Genomic DNA, 26,241 nt, shown 5'->3' on the forward strand with positions numbered 1-26,241 from the left:
GTAGCAGTCATAACTTACCTGACAGATTTGCAAGGATGAAGAAGTTAATAATGGTTAACTAGTAATAATAATATTACTAGTTAAAAAGAGGGGAAAGTACTTTTTGATAAGAAAAGCACTGTGGTAATTTGAAAAGATTCATCCTCAAGCTTCAGACATTTGTGTAGTTACATTCCCTCTAGGCAGGGAAGTTCCTTTCTGGGGTGGAGAAGACAATTTTTGTTTTATGATCATGAGTAACATACAGACTTTTATGTAGACAGGCAGACAAGGAAAAAATATAGTCAAGTAACTGCATACTTGCAAAAGAGCTACTTTTATTAATGTTCCATATTTTGGAAGAGGGCAAGGGAAGAGTTATAGGAAAATGTCAGCATGGATGTTACCATTTATGTGCTTTATAATTCACTCAGGAATTAATACAATAGGAGAGGACAACTTGAATGCTGAGGAAGACTTGTGCTGAATCTGACTGAACACAGGTTTCAGGGTGCAGACTGCCTTGATTGCCTTGTAGGGTTACCTTTGCTGACAGAGGCAGGCAAGTGCATCCCTGCTGGTTCTCCTAATCCTCTCCACAGCTTTGACTATCCTTTTGGGGAGGCTGACTGAACTAGGGGTTGGAAGAATGGTTTTACAGTGGTTCCATTTCAATTTGGACAAGTGGTTCCCAAAAGTGTTGCTGGAGGATTATAGTCATGCATTATGGCATTCCCTCTGTGACAGCCTTCCAGACTCTATTTTGGCCTCTGTGAAAGCACTGGGACAGGGTGTCTGGAGGGAAGTGTCATCAAAATACAGATGACATCCAGCTTTACAGCCCAGTTCACAGAAATACTATGGTTGCTCTTGGGTTGTTTGAGTGTTGTTTCTCTCCAGGACTGATAAACTGAAACTCAGTCCAGGCAGGATGGAGGTTCTTTAGTAGATTTCATATTTTGGTTGACTGACATTCAGCTGGCTCTAAATTTGATTACACAGCCCAGAAAGAGCAATTTTTAATGACAGCGCCAGGCGGACCTCTCTAGGGGGTGCATTCCATAGTCGGGGTACCACCACAGAGAAGGCTCTCCTTCGAGTACTCTGCCTTCTGACCTCTTTCAAAGAGGGTTCCTGGAGGAGGGCCTCTGCTGGCGATCTTAGGGAGTGGGAGGGCATATAGGGAAAAAGGTGTTCCTTTAGGTATCCTGGTCCCAAGTCATTTAGGGCTTTATAGGTAATAACCAGCATCTTGAATTGAGCCTGGACTTCAATGGGAAGCCAATGGAGCTGATAGAGGACTGAAGTTATGTAAGAATAACAACCAGTCCTGGCCGCTCTATTTTGCACCATCTGAAGTATCCGGACTGTCTTCAAGGGCAGCCCCACATAGAGCGTGTTACAGTAATCCAAACGTGAAGTAACCAGTGTGTGTGTCACTGTTGCTAGGCAGTTCTCCTCCGGGTAAGGACGCAGCAGATGGATCAGCCGAAGCTGAAGGAAAGCGCTCCTTGCCACCGTCATCACCTGGGCTTCCAGGGACAGCTCCGGGTCAAGCAGCACTCCTAAGCTGTGGACCCTGTCCTTTAGAGGGACTGCAACGCCAGCCAGGGCAGGGACCAAGTCACTTACCCAGAAACTCGAATCACCCACCATCAGAACCTCCGTCTTATCTGGATTGAGCTTCAGTTTATTGGCCCTCATCCAGCCCATTACCTCGGCCAGGCACCGGTTCAGGACAGTCACTGCCTCACCTGGGTTAGTTGAAAAAGAGAGGCAGAGCTGGGTGTCATCAGCATACTGATGACTCCGCAGCCCAAACCTCCTGATGACCTCTCCCAGCGGTTTCATGTAGATGTTGAATAGCAAGGGGAACAAAATGGAGCCATGCGGTACTCCATGGCAGAGTTGCCATGTTGCAGAGCCAAAGTCTCCAGCACCACCTGCTGGAATTGGCTGACAAGGTAGGAGTAGAACCACTGCCTAGCAGTGTCTCCTACTCCCAATCCTGCCAGCCTATCCAGAAGGATACCATGGTCGATGGTATCAAAAGCCGCTGAGAGGTCCAGGAGAACCAACAGGGATGCACCCCTCCATCCCTCTCTCTGCACAGGTCATCATACAGGGCGACCAAGGCAGATTCAGTACCATACCCAGGTCCTGAAGCTGGACTGAAATGGGTCCAGATAATTAGTTTCATCCAAGAGTGTTTGGAGTTGCCCCGTCACCACCCACTCCAACCCCTTGCCCAGAAACAGGATGTTGGCCACCGTTCTGTAATTGGTGGCCATCTCTGGATCCAGGGACGCCTTGTTTAGGACAGGCCTGATTACCACCTCCTTCAAAGAAGCGGCACCCAGCCCTCCCTCAGTGAGGCCTTAATAACCTCTTGGATCCAGGAACCAATTCGGTATTTGGCGTTGCTAAGTAGCCATGAAGGGCAAGGGTCAAGTAAGCAGGTGGTAGGACGTACTTGTCCAAGCACCTTGTCCACATCATCAGACCTCGTTAACTGAAATCATCCAATAATGCCGGACTAGATGGAGTTCTTGGCGCCTCCCCTAAAGGAACCGTATCAACTGTGGAGTCCAGCTTGTGACGGATCTGAGCGATTTTCTCCTTGAAGTGCCGGGCAAAGTCGTCACAGCGGGCAGTTGATGGTGGCACAGGATCTTTTTTGGGGCCTGAATGTATTAGCCCACGTACCACTTGGAAAAGCTCCGCTGGATGGCACTGAGGAGGCAATGGAAGTGGAGAAGAATTTCTTCTTTACTGCCTTCACCGCCACAGCATACGCTCGATAGTGAGCATGTAAGCATAGCTTTAAGTAGCTAAAACAATTTTAATTATTAATCCTGATAAACATAATTGATGTAAAATGCCCCATCGTATGCCATTAAATGCCCAGGAACAGATGGCAGCCTTAACTTGGTATCAAAAAGATGACAGTGTTGGCACCTGAATGACCTTCGTGGGAAGATCGTTGAACAATTAAAAGGCCACCATGGAGAACTCTTTCATATCACTAAGAAGGCACTTAGAGGAAAGTCTCAGATATGAGGTTCATAGGGTACTGTGGTCTCAAACCATGTAAGGTCTTATAGGTTAGCTACTGCACTGCAGTACCCTCCTCTCTAAATTCAGACAATCACCCCAGAAAGACACACGATGACATCAGCAAAAGCTGCTGAGAAAATTAGGAATTCAACAGGATCACGTTCCCGTCTCTCACTCAATATAGGATATCTCGAGAACAGGGCCATCAAGACTGTTTCTATTTCAAAAATGTGCCCTGAACATTGACTTGAAAGGATATAAGTTTTTGGTCTTATTCAAGGGTGTAGGGATCCGGTTGGCCATCACTCATTTAAGGACTTTACCCAGGAAAAGAACATTTGACCTCAGCTTAAAGATCTTGGTATCAGAGATTTCCCTGGGAACAGTGTAAGTGCTGCCTCTTTTTGTTGGATGAGGACCACTTCCTTCCACAGGGGAGTAATTCTCTAGCCCAGCTGGCTGTCCACTCTTCCAAGTTCTTATAAGCCAAGAGAAGTAAAAATGCAGTATGGAAGCATGTCCACAGCCAGTGGAAACTTATCCAAAAAAACTGGACAAGACCCTGGTGGATGTAAGAGATTGTATACTGAAAATACCTAGCAAATTTTTTACAGTGCAAATCAGCCAGATCCATAGTGTTCCTAGGGGCAGCATGTAATAGGCCCCAGATGACCCTGACAAACTCTGCTGAATAGCACATACAGGATTCAACAGAGGCAGTGAAATGTTGTTTCTTTGAAAGTGCCACTCTCAGGGAGAGGCGTCTGGTATACATTGAGATATACCAGGTTAAGACCCTGTTTCAAGCAGTTTACAGTGGAAACAAATGTATGTTCAGACATGAAAGTGCCATATAACTCCTAGCATTTCTTAGCCAGCCATACTGGCTGGGAAATGCTAGAAGCTGTAGAACTATTAAGTATGCATAGGACTGCAAGCTTTTTAATTTGATGTGTTTTACTATTCTACTGATTCAAGATTTTACCTATTTTAAAAGATTAATATTCAATTATTTTAATATTTGATGTATTATGTTTATTTAGTTTTATTTTGTGTTTGTTTGACTTCATGATTTTAAACTAACTCACCAGTGTCTGCTAGTTGGGTGCTATACAAATCTACTGAAAAATAAAAGGTACAGAACTACATTTTACTTTGTCCGTTACTACACAGCATAAAACATAATTATCACTAGTTTGTACCTCTCATATTCTAGGACTGTTAAAACTGATGTTCAATAAGAAAACTCAGTATCATGGAACATGACTTACTAGTCTAAATACCCATTTCTTCTTTTGGGAATAAGATGCCTTGCATTAAAATGTTAGGTCAACCCTTGCCATATGTTTCCTGCATTCTGAGTTTATATTTATTTAAGAATCCATACTTTTGCAGTATTCCCAGTGGCGACCGGTGCTTTATTCCCAGCTAGGCACAGACAAGATTGAAACAGAGAACCAACGCTGTGGGAGTATCCTGTCTGGGACTTAAAAGGGACGCAGACTCACCGGATGGTAAAGAAAAATGACTGGTTCTCACCCCAAAGGTTTGTTGTAAGGCCGCAACGCTAAATTTCTCTAGCGACGAGCGTAATACTAATAAAAAATAAAGAGAAATTATACCCCCCTGCATATTCAGCTTAGCCTACTTCATAGGCCAGTTATAAAATAAAAAGCGGAATGGGGCAACGCTGCAGAAACGCGGTGGACTCAGTTGAAATTTAAAAATGCGATGTTTGCCTAAATGAACAGTATGAAGCAACTCAGAGAAAAGCGACTGTCTTTGAAACAAACAAATAACGTTAGCGCGACTACAGTAAAACGCAGAACTCCAAAGGTCTTTTTTTTCCTCCTCTCCGATGATTTGCCACGCCCGTCATACCTAACAAGGAATAGTACGACTACGCATGCGTAAACTGAGAAGTCACCGTGTTTCTCGTCCGTTTCGCAAAGGGAAATATCACGTGACCGTGTATCACGCCAGTCCGGGCCGTTTACGTCATTCTCACTTCTAGTCGCCATCTTTCCTATGGGCAGTAGGTGAGGCCGAGGTATGATGAAATTCCTATTCCCTTCCCGCCTCTTGCTCAGGGTGGAAGTGACGTGTTCCTGCTAGCCTAACGTCGCAGAGACGGTTTTGTCTATGGTTTTCTCCCCTTACCCCCCCTCCCCGCCGCCCCATTTCTTTTCCTTCACCGAGACTGGAAATGGCCGCCGAGCGGTGAGAGCAGAACGGGAGGTGTTCCCCAGAGGGTGAGCCGCAGCCAGGCAAGGATTCGAGTGGTCGCATGAAGGCCAAGACACTGAGGCAATCGGGCCTTGCTCGTCAGTTTTCACCTTTGGATTCGGCGGCCGTTACTCTCGAGCGCGACGCTGCCGCCCCCGCTCGCCCTATTCCCCTGCGTTCCGTGGCGCGGGAGTCACTCTAGGTGCGAGCCAACGTTTTCCCCTTTCCTTCTGTGTACCATTTGGAGGCGGGTGGGGACATTCCCAGTTTTTCCCCTTCAGGAGCCCCCCTTTCCCCGCTCGCTCAAGCGCTGGTGGGGGAGGGGCTTGCTCTGTCCGAAAGGGCGGGAGGGAGAAGAAGACAGAGGCGGTTTCCTTTTCCCTCTCGCTTCGCGCGCGCTCTCCCCTCTCCACGGCCCCCGCTCATTTCCCCTGAGGAAACGGCCGAGAACGCGGCCGGCTGGGCGTGGCCAAAGGGAAGCTGTCTTGCTATTGCTTGCAAGGGTCGCTGGTGCCGTAGCAGCAGCTCGGGATCCCTGCTGTTTCTCTGTTGCGCGGCAGCAACACCTAACATGCGTTCTCCCCACCTTTGGTAGCTGCAGCAACTAATCCATCAGAAAGGGTAACTGTGACGAGGTGGGTGTGGAACAGTCTTCGTCAGTCTTCTGCCCTCGGGATAAGTTGGACTATAGTTCCTACTAACGCACACGGGAAGCTGACGTGTGTGTGTGTGTGTACACACGTACGTACGTATTGGGAGTTGCGGTGTAACACATCTGGAGGGCATCAGGCTATCGAAGACTGGTATGGGGAGAAATGGGACCCTTTACTGAGTCCGGGCGCGTTAATTCCAGCATTTCCGTTTTCAAGAGACTGCTGCAGGCACAGTTTCAGATTTTTCAGTGGTGTTCTAACTGTATGCCTGAACGTTTCCAAGAAACACCTGTATTATGCAGAGGATCTTTGAGGCAGCAGGAATTAGTTGTACCTCTGATTTGAATGAGGGCTCGGTAGCAAATGAATATGAAAATCGGAGCTCCCCAGTGTTGTTCAGTGTGCAGGGTAATGTACATCTGAGATCCTCTTCTGCATTTTATCAATCTTTGGGTAATTTCACACCGTCAAGTTTGCATCTACATGATGTTCCTGGTATGTCCGGGGATGTATTCTTATGAATTGTATCAATTATGAGATTTACTCCTGGGTTATATAAACACATTGTTTTTGTTACCTTCATAAGCCCCCTTGGGACTTTTCTGACTAAAGGGTGGAATAAAAATGTCCTAAATAAATAGGGAGAGAAAATTTATACTGTGATGCAAGCCATTCGAATGTGTTCATGTAACTGAAGAATAAGGTTAAAAAAGAAAAAAAATACCTATGGTCATAAGCTGAGTAGATACCACCAGTGGAATTGGAATCTACTCTGGAGGTTCATTGTTCTGAGCTTCCTGCTGCTTTGAGGGGAGGTATGTCAGGAGCAGTGATTCATCCACAGATAGGATATTCTACTTGGAGGACAGAAAATTCTTTACTCCATCTCAGAATAATTTTATGGTCTATTCACACTTCCTAGAGAAAGGTGGCAAAATTACCCACCTGCAGCAGAGACAGAAGATAATACAGCCTGATAAGTAAATCAACAAGATGCTGCAGATATCATATTAAGTGAATGTGTACTTAAAGCTCACAGTATTTACTTTATTATTTACTCTATTTACTTTATTATTACTGATTTTAATGATTTCTCAGCACACAGTTTGGGAATTACTATATTAAAATTTCCCCTCTGCTCACTTGATGAAGCTATTGCTGTAGGATTTAATAAAGAACAGTATTATTTTCTGTATATTATGGGATCAGTCAAAACTGTTTCTGAAGGTAATCCAAGGAAATTTTCCCTTACAGTGACTGACATGTAAATCATTTACAAGTTGACATGTTTAATTTTATGGTTATTGCTAAGTGGTGCAGCAAGGCATACATTTTTCACATTACAGATTTGTCAAGGACTTGCTAAAGGTGAATTTTGGGCACTTCTGGAAGCACTGAAAGATTTGGGTTGGATATTGTCAACAGGGTTTAAAAAATGAAGGGGTTTTTTAAAATATATTTATATTTTGTGGCATGTCAGGGTCAGCCTTGCCCAACCTGGTGTTCTCCTGATGTTTGAACTATAATTCTCATCATAACTTACCACTACTAATGTGGGCTGGAGCTGAATTGTAGTGCAAAATTTCAGGAAGGTACCATACTGGGGAAAGCTTCTCTAAATTTGTATTGTGAGAACTGGTTCTCTGCAGATGCTGAGAAATGGAAATTTAAACTAAAATTTTAGAAAGGAAGCAAGTGTTGAGGTATATAGCTATTTGTTCAACACTTCTCCAGTGAGAAGTGGTATGTGCAGAATCGGATTTCTGCATGTATCTCTTACTGGAATAGAAATGACATGTGCAAAAGCATTTCTCATGTGATGATTCTATGCTGGATATGTAGTAATTCAGGTTACATGCAGAGGGCAGTAATCAAGATTCTATTAGTTCCAACCTATGTGGAAGAAGTCAAGCCAGCTAAAGTTGCAGTTGTGCATTTAGCAAAATTAATGCACAAGCGCTTTTGTGACAAAGATTTGGTGGACTTATTTGAGTTTGTGAGTTCCACTAGTGTTACTCAAGTTTGTGGAATTACACGATTGAATACTGCTTGAGTTCCTGACAGTGAGGAGAAGGGCATTCAGAAGCATACATGATTAACACTTTCATTTTGTTTGGGATGGAGTGGATAAGTGAGTTTAGATTCAGGTATATATTTGGTGTGAGATACATGCAAGAAGTCTCTGTTTTAAGCTAGTAAGCTTGCATATACCTAGTGTACAACTTTGAACAGGCAGTACATGTAAATATTTCTGAACAATCGGAATGATAAACCTACTAGACTACACTACTGTGTTGTACTGTGTCTAATTATAAACCCTCTTTTGAAATGAAGGTTTATAATTGAAATGCCCTCCTCCTTTGGACTCTGTTTCAGAGATTTACTCTAACACTCAAACTTACTTTAAAAACTTAAATTTACTAGAGATGGCAATATGTATAGTCAGAATAACTTTATTTTCTTTTTTAACAGGAATTGTTTTGAGTATATAACTAAGAATTGTAAATTAGTTTCTTAGTGTCGTGCAACATTGGAAGGTAAGTCAGATATCTGGTTATTTTGAATTATATATTTAAAAGTTGGATTAAAGTCATTGCCAGTTGAAAAAATAAATAGTTTACTTTTCTAATGACTGAAGGCCTAAAATAATACAAGGTAGAGTGATTTATGTTAAGACTTTCACCATATTATTTTTTTCTGGGTTTGAATTTAACTTTGATATAAGCATGTATATCTTGACCACTAAATTATATACTTGATGCTTTTAAGAAGTAATTCTTATGTGCTTAATGTGTGAACACATAAATAAAATTGCAGTTAAGAATGGAGAAGTTGACAACTTACTATGCAGTTTGGACATTGTACAGTGGTACCTTGACTCACGAATTTAATCTGTTCCAGGTCTCTGGTCATGACCCAAATTGGTTGTGACCTAAGTCAAATTTCCCCATAAGGTTCAGTGTAAATAAGGTCAATCCGTTCTGTAATCATTTTTTAAAAAATCTCAAAAATTTGAAACAAAGTAACAAAGAACAACAAAGTACTGTACAGTACAGTATAGGACACTAACTTAGGTGGGGTGGGGGAGGTTATTTTTTGGAGGGAGAGTCCAAACAATAATTGTGCGATAGCGATCATGCTCGCAGGGAGATGGCCACGATTGTATTTGTGCAGGGAAGACGGTCACGATTGCGGTTGCACTTGTTCAGGGAAGATGGACACAATCGCGATCGTCACCCAATGCAGAGTTCGTGACCTGAGGCAAAATTTTGCCAACATTTTTGTTCTCAATCCGATTTGGTCGTGAACTGAGGCATTCGTGAGTCGAGGTACCACTGTACTTCCCTGTATAAGAGTAGAGCACAAAAGGATCCTGATGGGATCCTAGAGCCCATGTGCAAAGGGACCCCTGACTTGGCCCCAAATATGTACACAGCTAATGCCCCAGGATAGTCAGGGAATAGAAGGTTTGTTCCTTTTATATCCCCATCCAGTTTTCTTCTCCTTGGCCAAGTTATTTAAGCTGTGATGCTGAGGGAACTCTACAAAATGAGGATAAGGGGTTGATGGGGATATGAGAAGCAAGTACAGAAGTCCCATCCTCTGTAACAGCATGTTATGCTATCTGTGTGTGCAGCTCTGTTGATGGGGAAAAGACGATAAAATATTTTTCTTGGTAGGGGTGTTGGGGAAGAATTATGTCCAGTGCTACTGTGATATTGTACATTTTCCAAAGTAATGAATTTTTTAAAATATGCCAATATATCATGATGGCAAAAAATTGGTTGTTCCTTGAATCTTAATTTGCATACTATATAAAATATAAAATATAAAATCTACTTTATTCAGATCTTTAAAATTATAAATGACTTGCCGCTTGAATTAAAATTTGATCTCATCTATCATTTTGTGCAAAGTAAAGTTAGTATACCTTGGTAAATCACAGCTAGGATCTCTATTTTTGTCCTGCATTATGATATGCTATGAAGTAGTAACCTACCTAAAATGCTAGTGCTTACAAGAAAGGATAATGCTACGTGCAGTTAATTGGCTTGGTGTGGCAGGTTCTTGTCTCATTGGCTGGGTAGAACTTTAATATATGAGCTGAATGAAATGGGCCAAAATTTCAAGTATGAAGGAAGCAACAATAGGATAGTGTTCTGTCTATCCTGCTTTAAATATTTTATCTTTATGATTTTGTTTTTCAATTTTTTCCAGTAAAAACTAAATGATAATGATGGTATGCCTTTTAGTTTGTCAGTCTTATGTGTGCTTTTTGCTTGTATTACAGTACTGCATTCAAAGACCTCAGTGATGGTTCATATGCTGAGTCCTAATCTATTTTGATCTAGCTGTGTTAGTGTGAAAAGAATTAGATGGTTAATTGGCTTTCTGATTTATAGGTCAAAGATACATCAATATATTTGATATTAAAGAGAAATGGAATATTTGCTGAACATGTTTAGTTCAATGTAGGCAATGGTAAACAAAGGAACAACACCCAGAAAAAACACTTGAGAATAAAATATATTCCATGTAAATACTGGGAGGACGAATTATCACTATACTTGGTGTCTCTTATCCATGGGATTGTCAGTGGTCTTTGGTATGTTCTGCAAATTGGAATGACAGCCGATTGTTATTTTGCTATTCTTGGGTGTTCCTTTTGGGGAGATTGCCTATAGCTGAAAAGGGGTTTTGTAGGAGTCCATAATTCCTTGGAAAATACTGACATGGTTTGGAAGTGCAAACATCCCAGATTTGTTTAACCCATGGGTTGTTAGGGCTCTGTCTTGCCTGCTTGCAGCTTCTGCTTTGTAGCTGATTTAGCAAACGGTCCAGAAATACACCTGTTTTGGGGTTGTTTGCAATGATCTGCCAACCTGGCAGTCTGGATTACTGAGGGGGAAATGACCCGAAAGTTCTGATCTATAGTTTGCTGTTGGGTTAAAAACCTGGATTCTTTTCCTCCCAGCAACCAGAGTTCTTGGGTTGTTTTCTGAACCAGTTGCAAAGTGGAAGTAATGAGTGGGTAGATGGGGCAGCCTGCTCAGTCATCTGGTTCTAGCCAAACATGCAATCCTGACCTACCATGAGTTGGTCATTATGCCAGGTTATTGTCTTCTCATATTACAGTCCAACAGCTATGCAAAAGTGCAATGCCAGCTCAAAGGTGTGGAAATAAATTATTTAGGAAGTTTCATGTAACTTAACATTAATTAGATCAATTAGGCGTATTCTTCATACATGTGTGTGTGCGCGCACACAAACACCCCCCCTCCACTTATTCATGCTTTATTCATTTAGAAATGATCTACCTGAAATTAAGGTTGCATTTTTCATTTTACTCTTTTCTTTTTAATAGGTGTAAACCACTGGAGGAAAATGGGTCGATCTAACACTAGATCACACTCTTCAAGATCGAAGTCCAGATCTCAGTCCAGTTCAAGGTCAAGATCCAGATCTCACTCTAGAAAAAAAAGATACAGGTATCTTTCGTGCATGTTACTTGCTCTGTATTTTTTCTCTTTCAGTTTCTTACATTTGGAAATTACTGGATTTCACTCAGTCTTCAGAGTACTTGGAAAGAATCATAAATTTATTGGTTATATTTGCATATAATGTTAAACTATTTTTATGCTGACCATAATTTTATGCTTTAACCATCACTTTTCTTGTAGATGAACAACCAAAACATCTTGCTTTCCCTATTTCTGGTGTGTTTCTTTCCCACCCATTTTGTCAACCTGCAGAGTGGTTTTGTTTTCAGGCTATTCTTTCTGGACATACTTGTTTTAGGGCAGGCAGAAGCAATAAGCCAGAGTTTGGTGTTTAGATTGCATGACATGCTGTGGGTTATATAAGCCAAACTGTAAGCCAAAAAACCAAACAAACAATGGCTTATGTTTCTGATTTGCAGTTAGTTAGCAAAGCATGGTTTATTTTAGGGGTTGGATTCAAACACAGCAAGCAGATGTCAGCAAACCACTTGATGTAACATTCATTATATGTAAACCAGGTCATTGACTGCATTCAGGTATGCCTAGATGAACTTTGGACTCTTGTACCCTTCTTTGCTTCCAGAAGGCTAAAAAGAGTAGGTTAGAAGCTTTTGCTCTGTTTTCTTTAACTGTTGCTTGTTGTTTTATCTAAACAAACAAACTATTGTTAATGTTAATTATGGCTTGTTTGAAACCTGCCAACTTGAAATAGTTATGAATTTGGCTAGTTCAGGAGTCGGCAACGCGCGGCTCTGGAGCCCCAAACCCCTCTGTTGCAGCTCCGTTGCTCAAAATACTTTGGCACAGCTGCTGATCTGCTCGAAGCTCCACTCAACAACAGCAGTTCTAGCTAGTTAAGTAAATCAGCTAGTTAAGTAAATCACTACATTCCTTTGCTAAACAAGCTTCCTGCAGCCTTTCATGTTACACAAAACAAATGCTGCTGAAAAGATTTTCTTTGTTCCAATGTAATCTTCTTCATCTGAATGTTAAAAGCTGTGCTTGGGACCTGTCACAATTCACAGCACCTGACTGTTTATCTGCTAATCAGTCACTAAACACACCTATATCTCTGGCACAGCCCCTTGATCTGCGGAGGAGCTGATTTACAGAGCTCCCCCCCCCCCCACAGGCCAACCATGGATAAATGGAAGAAAAGTTTCTGGAAAAAACCATACGTTTAATGATACATGGGTAGATTCATTTGCTTTTACTGCTGACAAACGTATGGGGTTTGCTGTTTAATGCATGCAGCCCTTTAGCACTGACTTTGACTCTGCAGGAAGCTGTTCTATTCAATATATAAGAAAGGAGTCCTACTAGTTTATAATGTAAGATTAAAAATAACGGTTGTTAGTGACTGAACAAGAGCTGCAGCTAAATCATAATGAAGATATACATAGCATTAAGGTAAAAAACCGATCAATGCAGTGTTATCTTCATTTTAGATGTCAAAAGGGTTTTGCGGCTCCCAGTGTTTTCTTTTGTGTGGGAAATGGGTCCAAATGGCTCTTTGAGTGTTAAAGGTTGCCGATCCCTGGGCTAGTTTAAAGAATTCAGGTAAAATTCATGACAATTCACAGTACACATGTAATGTTAAACTGTAGTTAAATAAAAAGAAAGCAAAAGCTTCGCACTAATTACACATAGACTGGAGAGGGGACCGCCTGGAGGTCTTGCCTAGGCTGATTCACACAATGCTAAACTGGATTAGTGTGACATTTAAATGCAGCCAATAGCTTGATTTTTTTTTTTTTTTTTGACAGCATTGGGTTGATTTTCAGGAGGCAAGTTTCTGTCCTGGATACTATTGCAGGCTATAGTTGTTCAGGGAGTATTTGTAGATTATTTGCATGAGTTTATGCTTATTATACACAACTTGGGTGGTAGCCACAGAAATCTGACACAGATTTGTCTGATTAAAAAGGGCAAAATTGGAATGACTATAAAGAACACTTCAAAAACCGAGGAGAGTAGTGGCTGCAATCTGTTGTCTCATCTCTCCTTGGCAAACAGAACATATTTCATTCTGCATATTTGTGAAGCAGGAAATTTCATTCTTGATTTTTGACCTTGATGGTGCTTTTTAGAAAATTAGGAGGAGGGGTTGGGCATGCCACATGCATGATCAGAACGCTGCACGTAGTACTTTATGCATTATTTTTGGAGAATCATGAACTCTTTAGGCAGTAACATTTCTTTTTGTCTTAGTTCTAGGTCTCGGTCTAGGACATACTCACGATCTCGCAGTAGAGATCGTGTTTATAATAGAGATTACCGCAGAGATTACAGAAATAATAGAGGAATGAGGCGCCCATATGGCTATAGAGGAAGAGGTAGAGGATATTATCCAGGAGGTGGAGGTAGATATCACCGTGGAGGTTACAGACCTGTCTGGAATAGAAGACACTCCCGTAGCCCTAGACGGGGCCGTTCACGTTCCAGAAGTCCAAAGAGAAGGTCAGTCTCTTCCCAGAGATCACGAAGCAGATCTCGTCGATCCTACAGATCTTCCAGATCTCCCAGATCATCTTCATCTCGTTCTTCATCACCGTACAGCAAATCTCCTGTTTCATCCAAAAGACATGGGTCATCAGAAAAGCAAGCAAAGAAAACTGAGGCAACTGCTTTACAAGACAGCCCATTAAAAAATAAATCACAAGAGGAAGAGAAAGGTACATTTGAACATGACCCTTCTGAGACTCTAGATGAATTCAATAAATCAGCAGCAGCTTCAGGTGATATTTGGCCTGGCCTTTCAGCATATGATAACAGTCCAAGATCTCCTCATAGTCCTTCTATTGCCTCCCCTCCTAGTCAGAGTTCTTCATGCTCTGATGCCCACTTGCTCAGCACAGTTCACTCAGCAAAAGACACACCTCAGCATTCACATTCCATTCAGCACAGCCCTGAAAGGTCTGGTTCTGGTTCCCTTGGAAATGGTTCCAGCCGGTATAGCCCTTCCCAGAATAGTCCACTGCATCACATTCCTTCAAGGAGAAGCCCTGCAAAAGCAGTTGCATCACAGAATGCTCCTCGTGAGGACACTCGCATGCGTTCATTTTATCCAGAGGCTGGAGATCAGGAAACTGCAAAGGGTGCAAAATTTCTGAAAAGGTAAGGTTCAGAAAAAGTGGTTCAAATGCATAATACAGCAAGCATGTCTCTGTTGTAGCATGTGCTGTTCAGTAAAGCATGTTGAATTTCCTCTTAATTTTATTTAGCTTCTGATTTGATACCTGTGGTGTTTTCTGGATCAAGGTTGTAAGAATAAAACTGCACAGTACTACATTTAAAAAGTATGTACCTATATTAGGAATCCTGTTCTGAGCATGATTATTTCTGCATATTTTTAGAGTTTTAATAACTCTAAAATTGATGCAGGTTCAGCAGATGCTAAAAAAATTAAAAAATTCTTGAGCAGTACAGCTGAAAAATGTTCTTTTCTTTTTCACATAACTACTGCTGTTAATTAGTAAGTTTTCAAAAATTCAGGAATATATCTTTATGTGAATTTATGAAAATTCTGTGTGAAGTTGCTGGGAATTGCAGTTCAATTATCTGGCAGCCACTAGGCTACTGTAGTTGGTTTGTCAAATTTAACTGGCTGCTTGACAATGTAGGCTAGTAGGATATTTTCTCGTTGATAAAGTTCTTGGTTTTGTTTATGATAATGTGCCTGTTGAAGTCTGAATGAAAATCAGAAATTTGTTGTAACTTCCTTTGGAAAAGTGAATTAGTTGGTAATTTCCCTGAGATACTGTGTAGGACTGGTTGCACAGTTCTGTTTCACTGTATAATTACTGGAATATTTTCTACTGATGTAATTTTAAAAAAAAAAGAACGAAGAGTCTGTTTGCTAAGTGATGTATAATAATATGTGATGTGCAAATATAATGGAACACTAGAAATGAAATAAAATAGAAATAAAGTACTTTTAATATCTACAAGGACAGATACCCCAAATTATATTCTGTTGTTTCACTGGATGTTTTGACCAAAATTACAATTTAGTTTATTCAGAATTTAATCATGTTCCATTATAATATTTGATTTAATCATGGCAAAATCCTCTGAGATAAAATTGGATACAGATACTTTTGTTCTGTCTTGAATATCAAACTTAAACATAAGTTTTAAAAGAGCACTTTAACTTTCCTGTCAGGTAAAACATAGAGGTACTGAATTTGCATGAGAAATCACTTTAGAATCCAAAGAGTTATTGTTTCTTTTAACATTTGAAATATTTCTTATAAGCACTAGTTCATATGTTAAAATGTTATAATCACATAGATTAATTTGCATTGAGAATTTAATTTTGTGGTGTTGGTGCACCAAAACACAAATATTACTGAACTGGAATGAAAGCAACCAGGAGTTATTCTCCTTCTTTTTGCTGTCCACAGGTACACAGATGAAGAGTCTAGAGTATACCTGCTTGATAGAAGTAATGCTAGGGAGAAAGATGCTCAGAAGGAAAGAGGGTCAGAGAAGGGGAGGACAGAGGGAGAAAGAGAGTGGGAGGATCAGGAAGCTTTGGAATATTATATGGACAAAGAGTCTGGAAAACAAAAATTTAATGACTCTGATGGGGAAGACACAGAGGAGACTGAAGATTATAGACAGTTCAGAAAGTCTGTTCTGGCAGATCAGGGTAAAAACTTTGCTGCATCTCACCGAAATGCAGAGGAGGAAGGTGCCAAGTACAAATCTAAAATCTCTATAAAAGCAAATAGAGAAAATGAAGGATTTAGGGAAGATAAAGGTTACAAACTTAAAGAGACAACTAACTATGTAGTGGAGAGACCTACTGTACCAAAAGAAAAGCACAAAGAAGATGAGAAAATTTCTGAGAGAATGATGAAGAAAGAAACCCAGTCACCTGAGCAGGTAAAGTCTGAGAAGCTCAAAGAACTCTTTGATTATAGTCCTCCCCTGCACAAGAATTTGGATGCAAGAGAGAAAACGACCTTCAGGGAAGAGAGCCCACTTAGGATCAAAATGATAGCCAGTGACTCCCATCGACCTGAAGTTAAACTTAAAATGGCACCTGTGCCACTTGATGATTCAAACAGGTAATTATTCTACTTTGTATTAGTTTTCCATTATCCATCAAGGAGTTGTCTTTTCTTAAATCTTTGTTTTCATTTTTGTGTTACATACTTAGACCAGCTTCCTTGACGAAGGACAGGCTGCTTGCTAGTACACTTGTCCATTCAGTCAAGAAGGAGCAAGAGTTCCGATCCATCTTTGACCACATTAAGCTACCACAGGCCAGCAAAAGCACATCGGAGTCATTTATTCAGCACATTGTGTCCTTAGTTCATCATGTCAAAGGTAGGTTGTGAATTTACCTTGTAAAACAAGTGTTACATGGCATTAGAAGTGCAAAAGTATTGAGATGAATCTATTGAAAAAACAGCCCTTCTTTTTTCAAGTAGACTTCCCTACATAACTTCATTTATAGGGCTTTAAACGTTACATAGCATTCAAAGAAAAGTATGTACATTACATATTTAATATGTCATAATTGTGACATAATTTAACTTGCATTTTTACTTTTCTCTCTAGATTCTAAGGAGAAGGGGAAATGAAGATAAAAAAGATATGTGGGTATAGGGTAAAGGAAGATGATAGGAATAATACCAATGGAGGTGCAGAGGAGGGAGTACTAAAGGATACAGAAATAAAAAAGAGGGGGTACCAAGTGAGGCTTTATAGATCTCAGAGGGTAGGAAAAAGGAATAACTGTGAGAAGGAGGTTACGTTCTGTGGTCATCCAGAGAGAGAGAAGTGAACATGCTATGAAGCATATAGAGAGTTAGTAGAAAAGGATAAAATGAAAACATAGTTTAAGTAGTAACCTGGTGGCTAATGTAGTGATATGGCCCTGAGCTAGTAAAAATATAAAAGCAGTATTTACTGTGATTCGAATTATGTATCCATGGCATAGGGTGTGATGCTAGTTACTTGCATGTCCATCTGGTTTGCAGCTGTAACTTTTTGAGATTTCATTGTGTCTGTACTTGAATGATTTTCGCTTGTTACACTAAATGGTGACTTACTGTAACAGAGACATGGAGCATAACTCCTATATGCACTGTCTCATTCCAGTAGATATTTTGTTGTATTAAAGTTAAGGATCTAATTTCATTAATATGATATAGTTTAGCTTCATAAGACATTGATGAAGTAGCTTTGCATTTGTGTAGCCATTGTTGTCCTACAGCAATATAGAGACTTTAAGCAGCTTATTTATACCTGTGCAGGTTTTTGATGGCACCTGATGTATAGAGGAAGTATATGGGTGTGTGTGGCTAGGTTACTTAGGTGAGCTCCTACCCTCCCCCCCACACACCTCCTGCCTTCCCCCAAGGTTGCAAATGTACCTTGAAGGGCAGAGAAAGGAGCATGTAGGGGAAGACAAGTGGCTGGGGCCAAGGATTTAAGTCAGTTTCTGTCAGTGTCTTAGCTTACTTCTCTCTCCTTCCCTTATGTAAATAGCTGAAAATGTGTGTAGATAAAATTCTGGGTGCAAGGCACAATAGTGGTGGTAATCGTCACTGCTATGCCTTGTTCAGGGTGTAGGATGCATTTAAGCATCCATGTTCAGAGAATTATGTGTATTGAGAGCAGGGTTAATAGGACTGTGCTCTGAATGTGTGTTGTTTTAATTATTTACATGTATTAATTTAGTATGATTTAATTTTCCTCCACAAACATTTCATGTCAAACACTTGTGGTGTATTGGGATAAGAAATAAACATGGGGTACTTCTGTTAGTGAAATAAACTTAATTATTTTTCTCTAGGGTGATCTGAATCTGAGCAAACTGATTTTTTCCGGTGCAAATTATCTTAGGCATTTTACCTAGCTCAACATTTTGCAGAAAATACATGTTACTTGTGCTAAGTGAATAATTCTCTTTAAAGGCTTCCATGCCTCCCAAGTGAACCCTCCTCTTCCATCCCAAGGCATGGGGACAGTTCCACTGAATATTATGAAAGGGTATCAAGGTTATGTCACTTGAGAGTCACAGAGAGCAGTCACATGGTACTGGTCCAACTTAAATGCAGTGGAACTCAAATACAGTGAAGGATAGAATGGCAGATCATTCATCTTAGTCAGACTTTCTTATTATATAGAACAAAGAGTTGTATTTTAAATTTGTTCAGGGATAGGCTAGACATGCACATCTTAGGCATGTCGTGAGTAGAGCTGACTAGAGCTGGGGGTCAGACTAGATGGTCCAGGAATTCCCTTCTGACTCGCTCTGTTTCTGTGTTTCTAAATTGACAATGTAAAGTTTTTTGACCAGGATTGACTGACTGATTCTGCCGTGGGGTCCGGGGGGATCTAAATTGTTAAGTTTCTTTCATATCACTAGAAATGTACATTTAAAGTCCAAGACACTCTTACTAGAAACTTTTGTAGCTGATAGCTTTGTGTATTTCTCAAAGTGGTTATAGTCTCTTCTATCCTAGTTAGAAAGCTGCAATTTGGTAAAGATGTTATTTAAGACTTACCTGGGAAACCAAAGCCATCCATGAAAGAGAATAGGGTTGTTTGCATGTTATGCACATAACCCATACTGTCCATTTTTGGATAGCATAATAAGCCATTATGCATGTGTGGTGCAGCTTGCATATTTTAAAATGACAGGTGGCATGCATTGCAACCCACTGTGGTTTAAATCAGCATTGCTGAGGATGCAAATCATGTTACCACTCATGAGGAGGAATGCTCCATGGAGAAGCCTTGGGATTGTATGTTCTGCCCTTCCCCCACATGTCCAGGAGGAAGAGTTTGAAAGCATTGTCTCATGATTCGGCATGGTTTGTCAAGATGTCTTATGTAACTGGTTTATTTCAGAGAAGTCAGTTACAGCTTCATCCATTATGGAGCTGGCCTGTTGAGATTAAGCATAGTTAGTCTTAAACACAATATAGCAAACTGTGTAATTTAAAGCAAAAGTGAAAGATTCCAAAATTGTCTCCCTTGGAGCCAAGAAAGAAGAAAGGTGAAGGGAGAGCTTGCAAGGTTGAGGCTCACTGGTTTTTGTGCAGCTTGCTAAACTGTGGATTAGTGTGACCATGCAAAATCAGTTCTTTTGTTCTGTCAGACATTTGAATCAAGCTGAGTTTGGAGGAGGAAGATTTCAGTAGCAGATAGGAAAATAATTGTTCAGCTGAATTTTGTAGCACAGCTATAATATGATAGTTTTCAGTTGTGGATTGATACTTTTTCTAAGGAACAAGCAGTTAAGAAGGGAACATAAGTACAGTGGTACCTTGGCTCACGAATGCCTCAGTTCATAATCAAATCGGGTCGCGAACAGAAATTTCAGGGAAAAATTGCTTCAGGTCACAGACTCCACATTGGGTGATGACCATGATTGCAGCCATCTCCCCCCCCCCCCCCCGAGCACGATCACAATCGTGGCCATCTTCCTTGTTCGTGGTCGCAGACAGACCTGTGGTCACTTGCTGTGAAGCTTATTGAATAATGGATCCAGAGAAAGTGCAGAGCAAGCATGGTGGTAAAAAGAATGTGTAGAGTGGTATTAAAGGTGACAAGAACGTGCAGATTTTTCACCAAAATTGACCCTGCAGCTAAGAGGCAAGGATGAAAGGAAACCCTTGAAAGAGATCTCCCCAGTGTCCTTATGGAGGGGGAACTCTCCCTCCAAACAAAAACCTCCCCCCACCTAGGTTAGTGTTCTCTACTGTACTGTACTTTGTTACTTTGTTGTTTATTACTTTGTTTCAAAATTTTGTGGTGAAAAAAATTACAGAACAGATTAACCTTATTTAAATTGAACCTTATGGGGAAATTTAACTTGGCTTGCAACCAAAATCGGTTCGCAACTGCATTCATGGGGTCAGAATGGATTAACCTTATCTGCATTGAACCTCATGACCAGAGCTGTAGAGCAGACTAAATTCATGAGCCGAGATACCACTGTAGGTGCCTTTCACTTGTGTGGACTATTCATTCATCCCTCTGACTGGTAGGATTTTGAGCAGGTCTCTCATATAATTTACAAGCTGATCCTTTTTTAAGCAATAAATCCCAGGGATAGAACCTGGGACCTTCTGCATACAAAGCACATGTTCCATTATTGAGCTATATCTTCACCTGTATTTGAACAATATACATGTGCAGATGTTTTACTAGTTCATCACTGTCATTAAGTATTATGATTTCTAGTGGATCTGGTAGATCCATGTCCTGGATGGTATCAACTCTTATACAGGACAACAATATTATCTGCATTGCTTTTTCTTACCAAAAGCTAATTATATTTGGGTTAAACAGTGAAGTATCACATGGATACATTCAAGAAGTATGTAGTGGTTCATTGACAAGATCCCTAGCAGTCATGTGAAGTGGGACATGAATTTCTAAAATCAGCTGATTTATTTTCTTGAAACTTCTTTACTTAGATTTTGTTTATCTCACTGCACTGGCTTTGAAGTTATGATTGTTCCTCAAGGGAATACTGGACAATAGAGTTTCCACTTAAGTAAAGGATTTATTTTGGTCTTGCTATAATGGATGTATACACTTGGATTTAAACCTAGAAAGGGTTCTGCTCAGGAATGCTCCCACTGGTTGGAAAGGGGTGGGGATTTGACTTCTGCAGTTCTCTTGCATCCTTGAAAAATCTACTCTGAAGGGTTGGGTAACTATTTGAACACTGCAGTAAGGACAAGTAGGGGGAAGTAGCAGAAATTGCCTTCTTGTACCAGTGGGATTGTACTGCCGGGTCAAAAGCTTTCCGTGAAGACTGACAATTCCTTCCATTTAAGGAAGGTTCCATTGGAAATAATCTCTTAGCTTGTCATGGTTTGTTTGCAGATATGCTGCAATAGTCAGTTGAACCTCCACATAATTTATGCAAAATTAAAAATGGCAAGCCATATTTTAATAAGACCCCCACTACCACACACACACTCACACCCCACCACAATACTTATTTGTCTGGAAAAGGTGGGGATACCAACTGGATTTATACTGCTCTTCAAGAATTTACAATTTCTTTTTTTGCTAATGGTTAAAACTGAGAAAAAGCAAGTTAGGAAATCTTTGAAATTACATCAGCTGGAGAGAGAATTTAGATTATTTTCAGTATGCATATAGCCTATTACATATTTCACCATTTTAACTACTAGTTTGTAGCCAGTTTATTGATACATTTGTAGCATATTTTGCTTCCTTAAGGTATTTAAGTCTGTCTACACACTTTGAAAAGAAATTGTGAATCAAGTTTGGGTAAAGGTGAAGTAGTGATTTTACATTATTGGTGCAATGCCGCTAGACTGAACAGCTCTTTACTAATATAGAGCTGAAAATGCCCAGTGATGTTTTCTTTTTCATTGCAACTAGGTCCTGGAATATGTAATGGCAAAATCCATGTAACAAAAGTAAAATAGCTGTTGAAAGATAACAGATGCAAAACAGGCAAAGTTGAACCTTCTATCTTCCTGGCAAAAAAGGCACAAAAACTGAGTTGCTAGCTCAAATTCCTGTGTTTGATGGAATTATGATTGAGGCACTACCCTTGTAGTGGCCATATCAAGTTTTAATGATTGGTTGTGAGAGATATGCTGGATGTTGGGCGGTAAGTTGATACAGATGTACAACTGTATTAAGCAGATAGCTTGCTTTGTATGTACCATTTGATAGATCTTTATAATTTTATACATTTTTCCATTTTACCTTTAAGCACATCTGTTGAACTGGTCTTTCAAATTGTAGTGTGTTACTTTAATAGCCCTGGATTTTATAAACATAATATTTGAGAAGGTGCCGCTGTTAGGATCATAGCTCTGGCCTGAAAAAAAAAAAAGATTGTGTTTAAGAAATAACTTTGTTTATCTTCATCCAATGTTTCTTGTCTGTAAATAAGTCCAGTGAAATTCAGGAGGGCTAATTCCAACATAGTTGTGCATAAGATGACAGCATTAATCAAGAATACATCTCTGTAGATGCATCAGATAATTTAAATGCCAAAGCAGCTCTCTTTAAAATAGCAACATTTCCCCTTACAAATATATATATATAAATATATATATATCAAAGTAATCTGCTCCTGTCGGCAAAACACAAATTCAGAATAAATGTCTCACCCATTAAGGTTGTGATTCTTGAATCAAAAGTGGTACTAGCAGTGAATATGTTTAAGGAAATTGTAAGATGTGAGCGTTGCCATCTTGGTATACTCTGAAGAACTGGGAAAAATAATTATTGTCTTGAATATTTTATGAATTACTTTGCCTCTTCTACATCCTGGAATGAGAAGTAGACGTGCCTAATTTAACTAGACAGTATTTGTTCTCTGTAACCAACAGAGCAGTATTTCAAGTCAGCTGGAATGACCCTAAGTGAGAGGTTCACTGCTTATCAGAAGGCTACTGAAGAACATAGCACCCGGCAAAAGAGTCCTGAAATACACAGGTGTGGTTTTACATTACACTTTCTGCTGCTTGCCTTGCTGAAATAGATACCCACCCACCAAATGATACATAACTTCTTAGTTATGCCAGTTTTTCACTTAAGGGAAACATGGAACCGGAGTGTAGCAGATATTCTTGGGTAAAATGGGTAGCACATTGGTTGTGGTAGAAAAGTAACATGTGATACGGCATTTTGTTCAGCAGTTCAGGGAGTTTTGGAATGTCTATTGGTTATTATAATATTTTGACATGAACCTAAGCAAGTTGTTGTTTCCAGGTATTCAGATACAAACAGGCTGTATGGGCATTATTATATATGTATGTATTGTATGTATATATATAAGTGAATGAAGTGAATCCTAAATGTATATAAGTGAAATCTGACAAATGATGGATACCAATGTTCTAGTCAGTTTACTCTGTGTGTTCTTTATTTTTGTGTTGTATTGGTATGTTTGCTTTTTTAAGTAAAAGGCATTTGGGTCGCATTCATGTGGGTTGTGCCCTTGTCTCCCTGCCCAGTGAAGCATGTCCTATTCTGAGTTCTTTCCCACCTCTAAGAGCAGTTAGTTTGGTTCTTTCCATAACTTTTATGAGAGAGAGGCAGGTCAGAGCTCTGGTTCTGTTTTCCGCAGTTGGAGTGTTACCTCTGACAATCAAGAAATCTGAAATATTGTATGTACCTTCAGACCTTGTCTAGGGAGCTGTTGGATTAGCTCCTTAAACTTTCTAGTTTAAAATTTCCTCAACTGCTTTTCCCTAGGAGGGAAATACTGCATTACCATTTTTATTAGCATTGCTGTTTGTAAAGTTCACTATGACCTGGTTTGTATGACAGGACAATCCATTATAGATAACTAGCTAGAGTGGGGTGCCCTATAATCCAGGGGTTACTTGTCTTTGATCACAAGCCCTCCTGACAACCAATCTCGACAACCCATGGCTTATTCCAGGGGCTGTTCACTCCACAATGTGTTGCCATGTCATCCATACTCAGGAGAGTAAATTCATCATGGATTGTGGGGAACTGCTAGTGAGCCACAAAACCTCTGTCCTTTTTTGGGGGGGGCGGAGCTGTTGTCCTTGTTGCTGCGAGTGATAGTCCTTCACCAATGCCCAAGTGGCACTTTAGAGTGTTCATCACTGATTCATCACTTTATCCTCCCCCCCCCCCATTGCATATAAGCATTTGTATTGCTTCTGCTGCTTTCTACAAGTGTGCTTTTGCAGTTGTCCAATATGTGGTTTTGTCTTGTCAGTTTGTTTATTTGAGTTGTCAAAGGGAATGAAAGAGCGGAATAGGTAACATATGGAGATTGACAAAGCAAGACTACATATAGGCTAATTGGCACAGGATTGCCAAGGTCTGGTTGCTGGCATGTCAGTAGAAAAGTACTGATAGGGGGAAAGAAGTGGCAAAACTGGTACAGCAAAAGGGAGGTGGAGCAAGATTTCCACTTTGTTAGTATGATCTGATTGCTTTTATGTGTTGAACTGTTACTTTTTAGTTCTCACTACCTTTTCAATACTTCCCCAAGTCTCTGGCTACTCCGGAAAGGGGTAATATTGTCTCTTGTTTTTACAGCTCCTTTTTGGAGTGCTTCATAGAAGGTAGGGGGAGACAGGGTGGCTTCTGTCATGAAGAACCCAGGATACCAGATGAAGGGGCAAGGTGGGAGAGAACAAGCCATAGTGAGTCTGATAGTCTGTTGGCCACAGCTTGGATTGTTCTGTGAACCAATCCAGGCAGCATAGTTTATTTGCAGTGTGGCTTACCAGGTAGTACAAACTTACCTGATGTGTAATAGTTTATGTTTAGAATTGTATTCTTACATATATTTTTGGAAGTGTATGTTGACTTTTAAATTGCTTCACTTTTAGATTGCACAATGGGACTTCTTCTTTTGTGTTTCCAGTTTTCCACTTGACAGATGAATGTTGGCAGCCATAATGATTACTTTTAAAAATCTTGCATTTAGGAGGATTGACATCTCTCCAAGTGCCCTGAGGAAGCATACCCGTTTAGCGGGAGAAGAGAGAGCCTTTAAAGAAGACACTCAGAAAGTAGGTTCTGAATCAACATTTTTCTCTTAGAAATGCCTTTATGTTAAAGGCATCCAGTGCAGTTGGAATTCGTGTCCAAATACCAATGACAATTTAAAAAAATTTTGCTTTTATATTTTTATGCCATAAGTGGTGTTGGGTCAGATCTTGTACTAATCATTTTGAAGGATGCTGTAGACCTATTTTGTGCAAACTGATTCCTATTGTGCTCATTTTTGCCGAAATCGGAGACAATAGGGCTGTTCACACATAACACTTAGGAATACCATGGAGTTACCTTACCTATTTTGCCTTGTGTCCTGTGTTCACACATTCATGAAGTAACTATTTATGAGTAGTTTCCATGTGCCTCTGTCTTCCTTCCAAATGACACTACCTGCCCATCAGCCCCCACAACGGGAACCAGTCTTAGTAGACATTATTCCTAACTGTGGCACCAGCCTCTCCCCCATCAGCCTACACACTCCCCTGAGCATGTTCTCAGCCAACGGGCACTTTTTTCCCTCTGCTTCTTTGTGGCACTCTCATCTACTCATCCATACGGCAGTGGGTGCCCAAGAGCAACAGAGCAGTGACCAAGTAGTTCTCTGCACGTCTGCCCCCACCAGCACTGCTGCTATAGCTGCTCCCTCCTGGTGTATGTTCCCTGATGCTTGGCTGCTGCACCTACCTTTCCCCTTTTCGCCACTCTGCCACTCACCACCTTGTTTACTTTGCTGGATTACCTGCCTTACCCCACCACCAGGTTGTCTGCCTCACACAGTCTGGCCAGGTTGCTGGGATGCACTCTGTGATGACCTGCCTCTTGCATGAGTTGGGAACATGTCCCTGCCTCTTGCATGAGAGGCAGAGACAAGGGAACAGCACATGAGAACTGTGAGGTGGCCAAGCTGGCATCACAGCAAGTTGGCCAGGCAGAAGGTGATCTGGCAAAGCAGCATATGAAGTGGTAAATCTGGCTTTGTTGTTATGTTTGAATACAACCATTGGGTTGCATCCAATCTTACTGTTCCACTAATGGAAGGGATCCACAGGAAGAATTGAGTTTTCCCCTGTGTGGGTTGGGGGACCCTCCTATCCTGGTCTAGAATGCACAAGAGAACAAAGGGGAAAAGAGAACAGAGGGGGGCAGACAAGCAGAAGTCCTGCTGCACAGACTTCCATTAATTATCAGCCTCCTTCATGGAGCAAGTGAATTAAAGATATCTTTAGACTGTTCAAGTAATAGAATTAAGAAGCGATTATACTGGAGCATTGTTCAGTTGGTATTTTTTTCAGGGTCTTATTTATTTTTTTCAACTG

General features: G+C 40.5%; 2 protein-coding genes across 9 annotated transcripts in view; one reads left to right on the plus strand and one right to left on the minus strand.

The window, feature by feature from the left end:
- Positions 1-5,057, minus strand: part of LOC123036669 (vacuolar protein 8-like) — a 31,183-nt gene extending 26,126 nt beyond the window's left edge. The window contains exons 1-2 of the mRNA XM_044416918.1: positions 4,964-5,057; positions 4,545-4,631 (exon numbers count right to left, since the gene is read on the minus strand). Of these exons, the coding sequence (XP_044272853.1) occupies positions 4,545-4,631; positions 4,964-5,057 (181 nt within the window). The remainder of the gene's footprint in view (positions 1-4,544; positions 4,632-4,963) is intronic.
- Positions 5,058-5,062: 5 nt separating this feature from the next.
- The window catches only part of BCLAF1 (BCL2 associated transcription factor 1), a 28,836-nt gene continuing 7,657 nt past the window's right edge, over positions 5,063-26,241 (plus strand). For 2 of the 8 annotated variants that reach the window (XR_006414059.1, XM_044423900.1), the window contains exons 1-8: positions 5,140-5,464; positions 8,388-8,452; positions 11,281-11,404; positions 13,628-14,533; positions 15,823-16,491; positions 16,584-16,753; positions 22,771-22,876; positions 24,855-24,939. Coding sequence is in view for 7 of the 8 variants with exons in the window: in XM_044423900.1 (XP_044279835.1) it covers positions 11,301-11,404; positions 13,628-14,533; positions 15,823-16,491; positions 16,584-16,753; positions 22,771-22,876; positions 24,855-24,939 (2,040 nt within the window). In the remaining variant the exon portion in view is untranslated. Of the gene's footprint in view, positions 5,087-5,132; positions 5,465-8,387; positions 8,453-11,280; positions 11,405-13,627; positions 14,534-15,822; positions 16,492-16,583; positions 16,754-22,770; positions 22,877-24,854; positions 24,940-26,241 lie in introns of those variants that run through there. The other 6 variants (XM_044423912.1, XM_044423958.1, XM_044423947.1 and 3 more) reach the window with 6 other exon arrangements.

This window comes from Varanus komodoensis, unplaced genomic scaffold (assembly GCF_004798865.1).
Source record: "Varanus komodoensis strain SLA01 unplaced genomic scaffold, ASM479886v1 scaffold1, whole genome shotgun sequence".
Taxonomy (NCBI): Eukaryota; Metazoa; Chordata; class Lepidosauria; order Squamata; family Varanidae; genus Varanus; species Varanus komodoensis.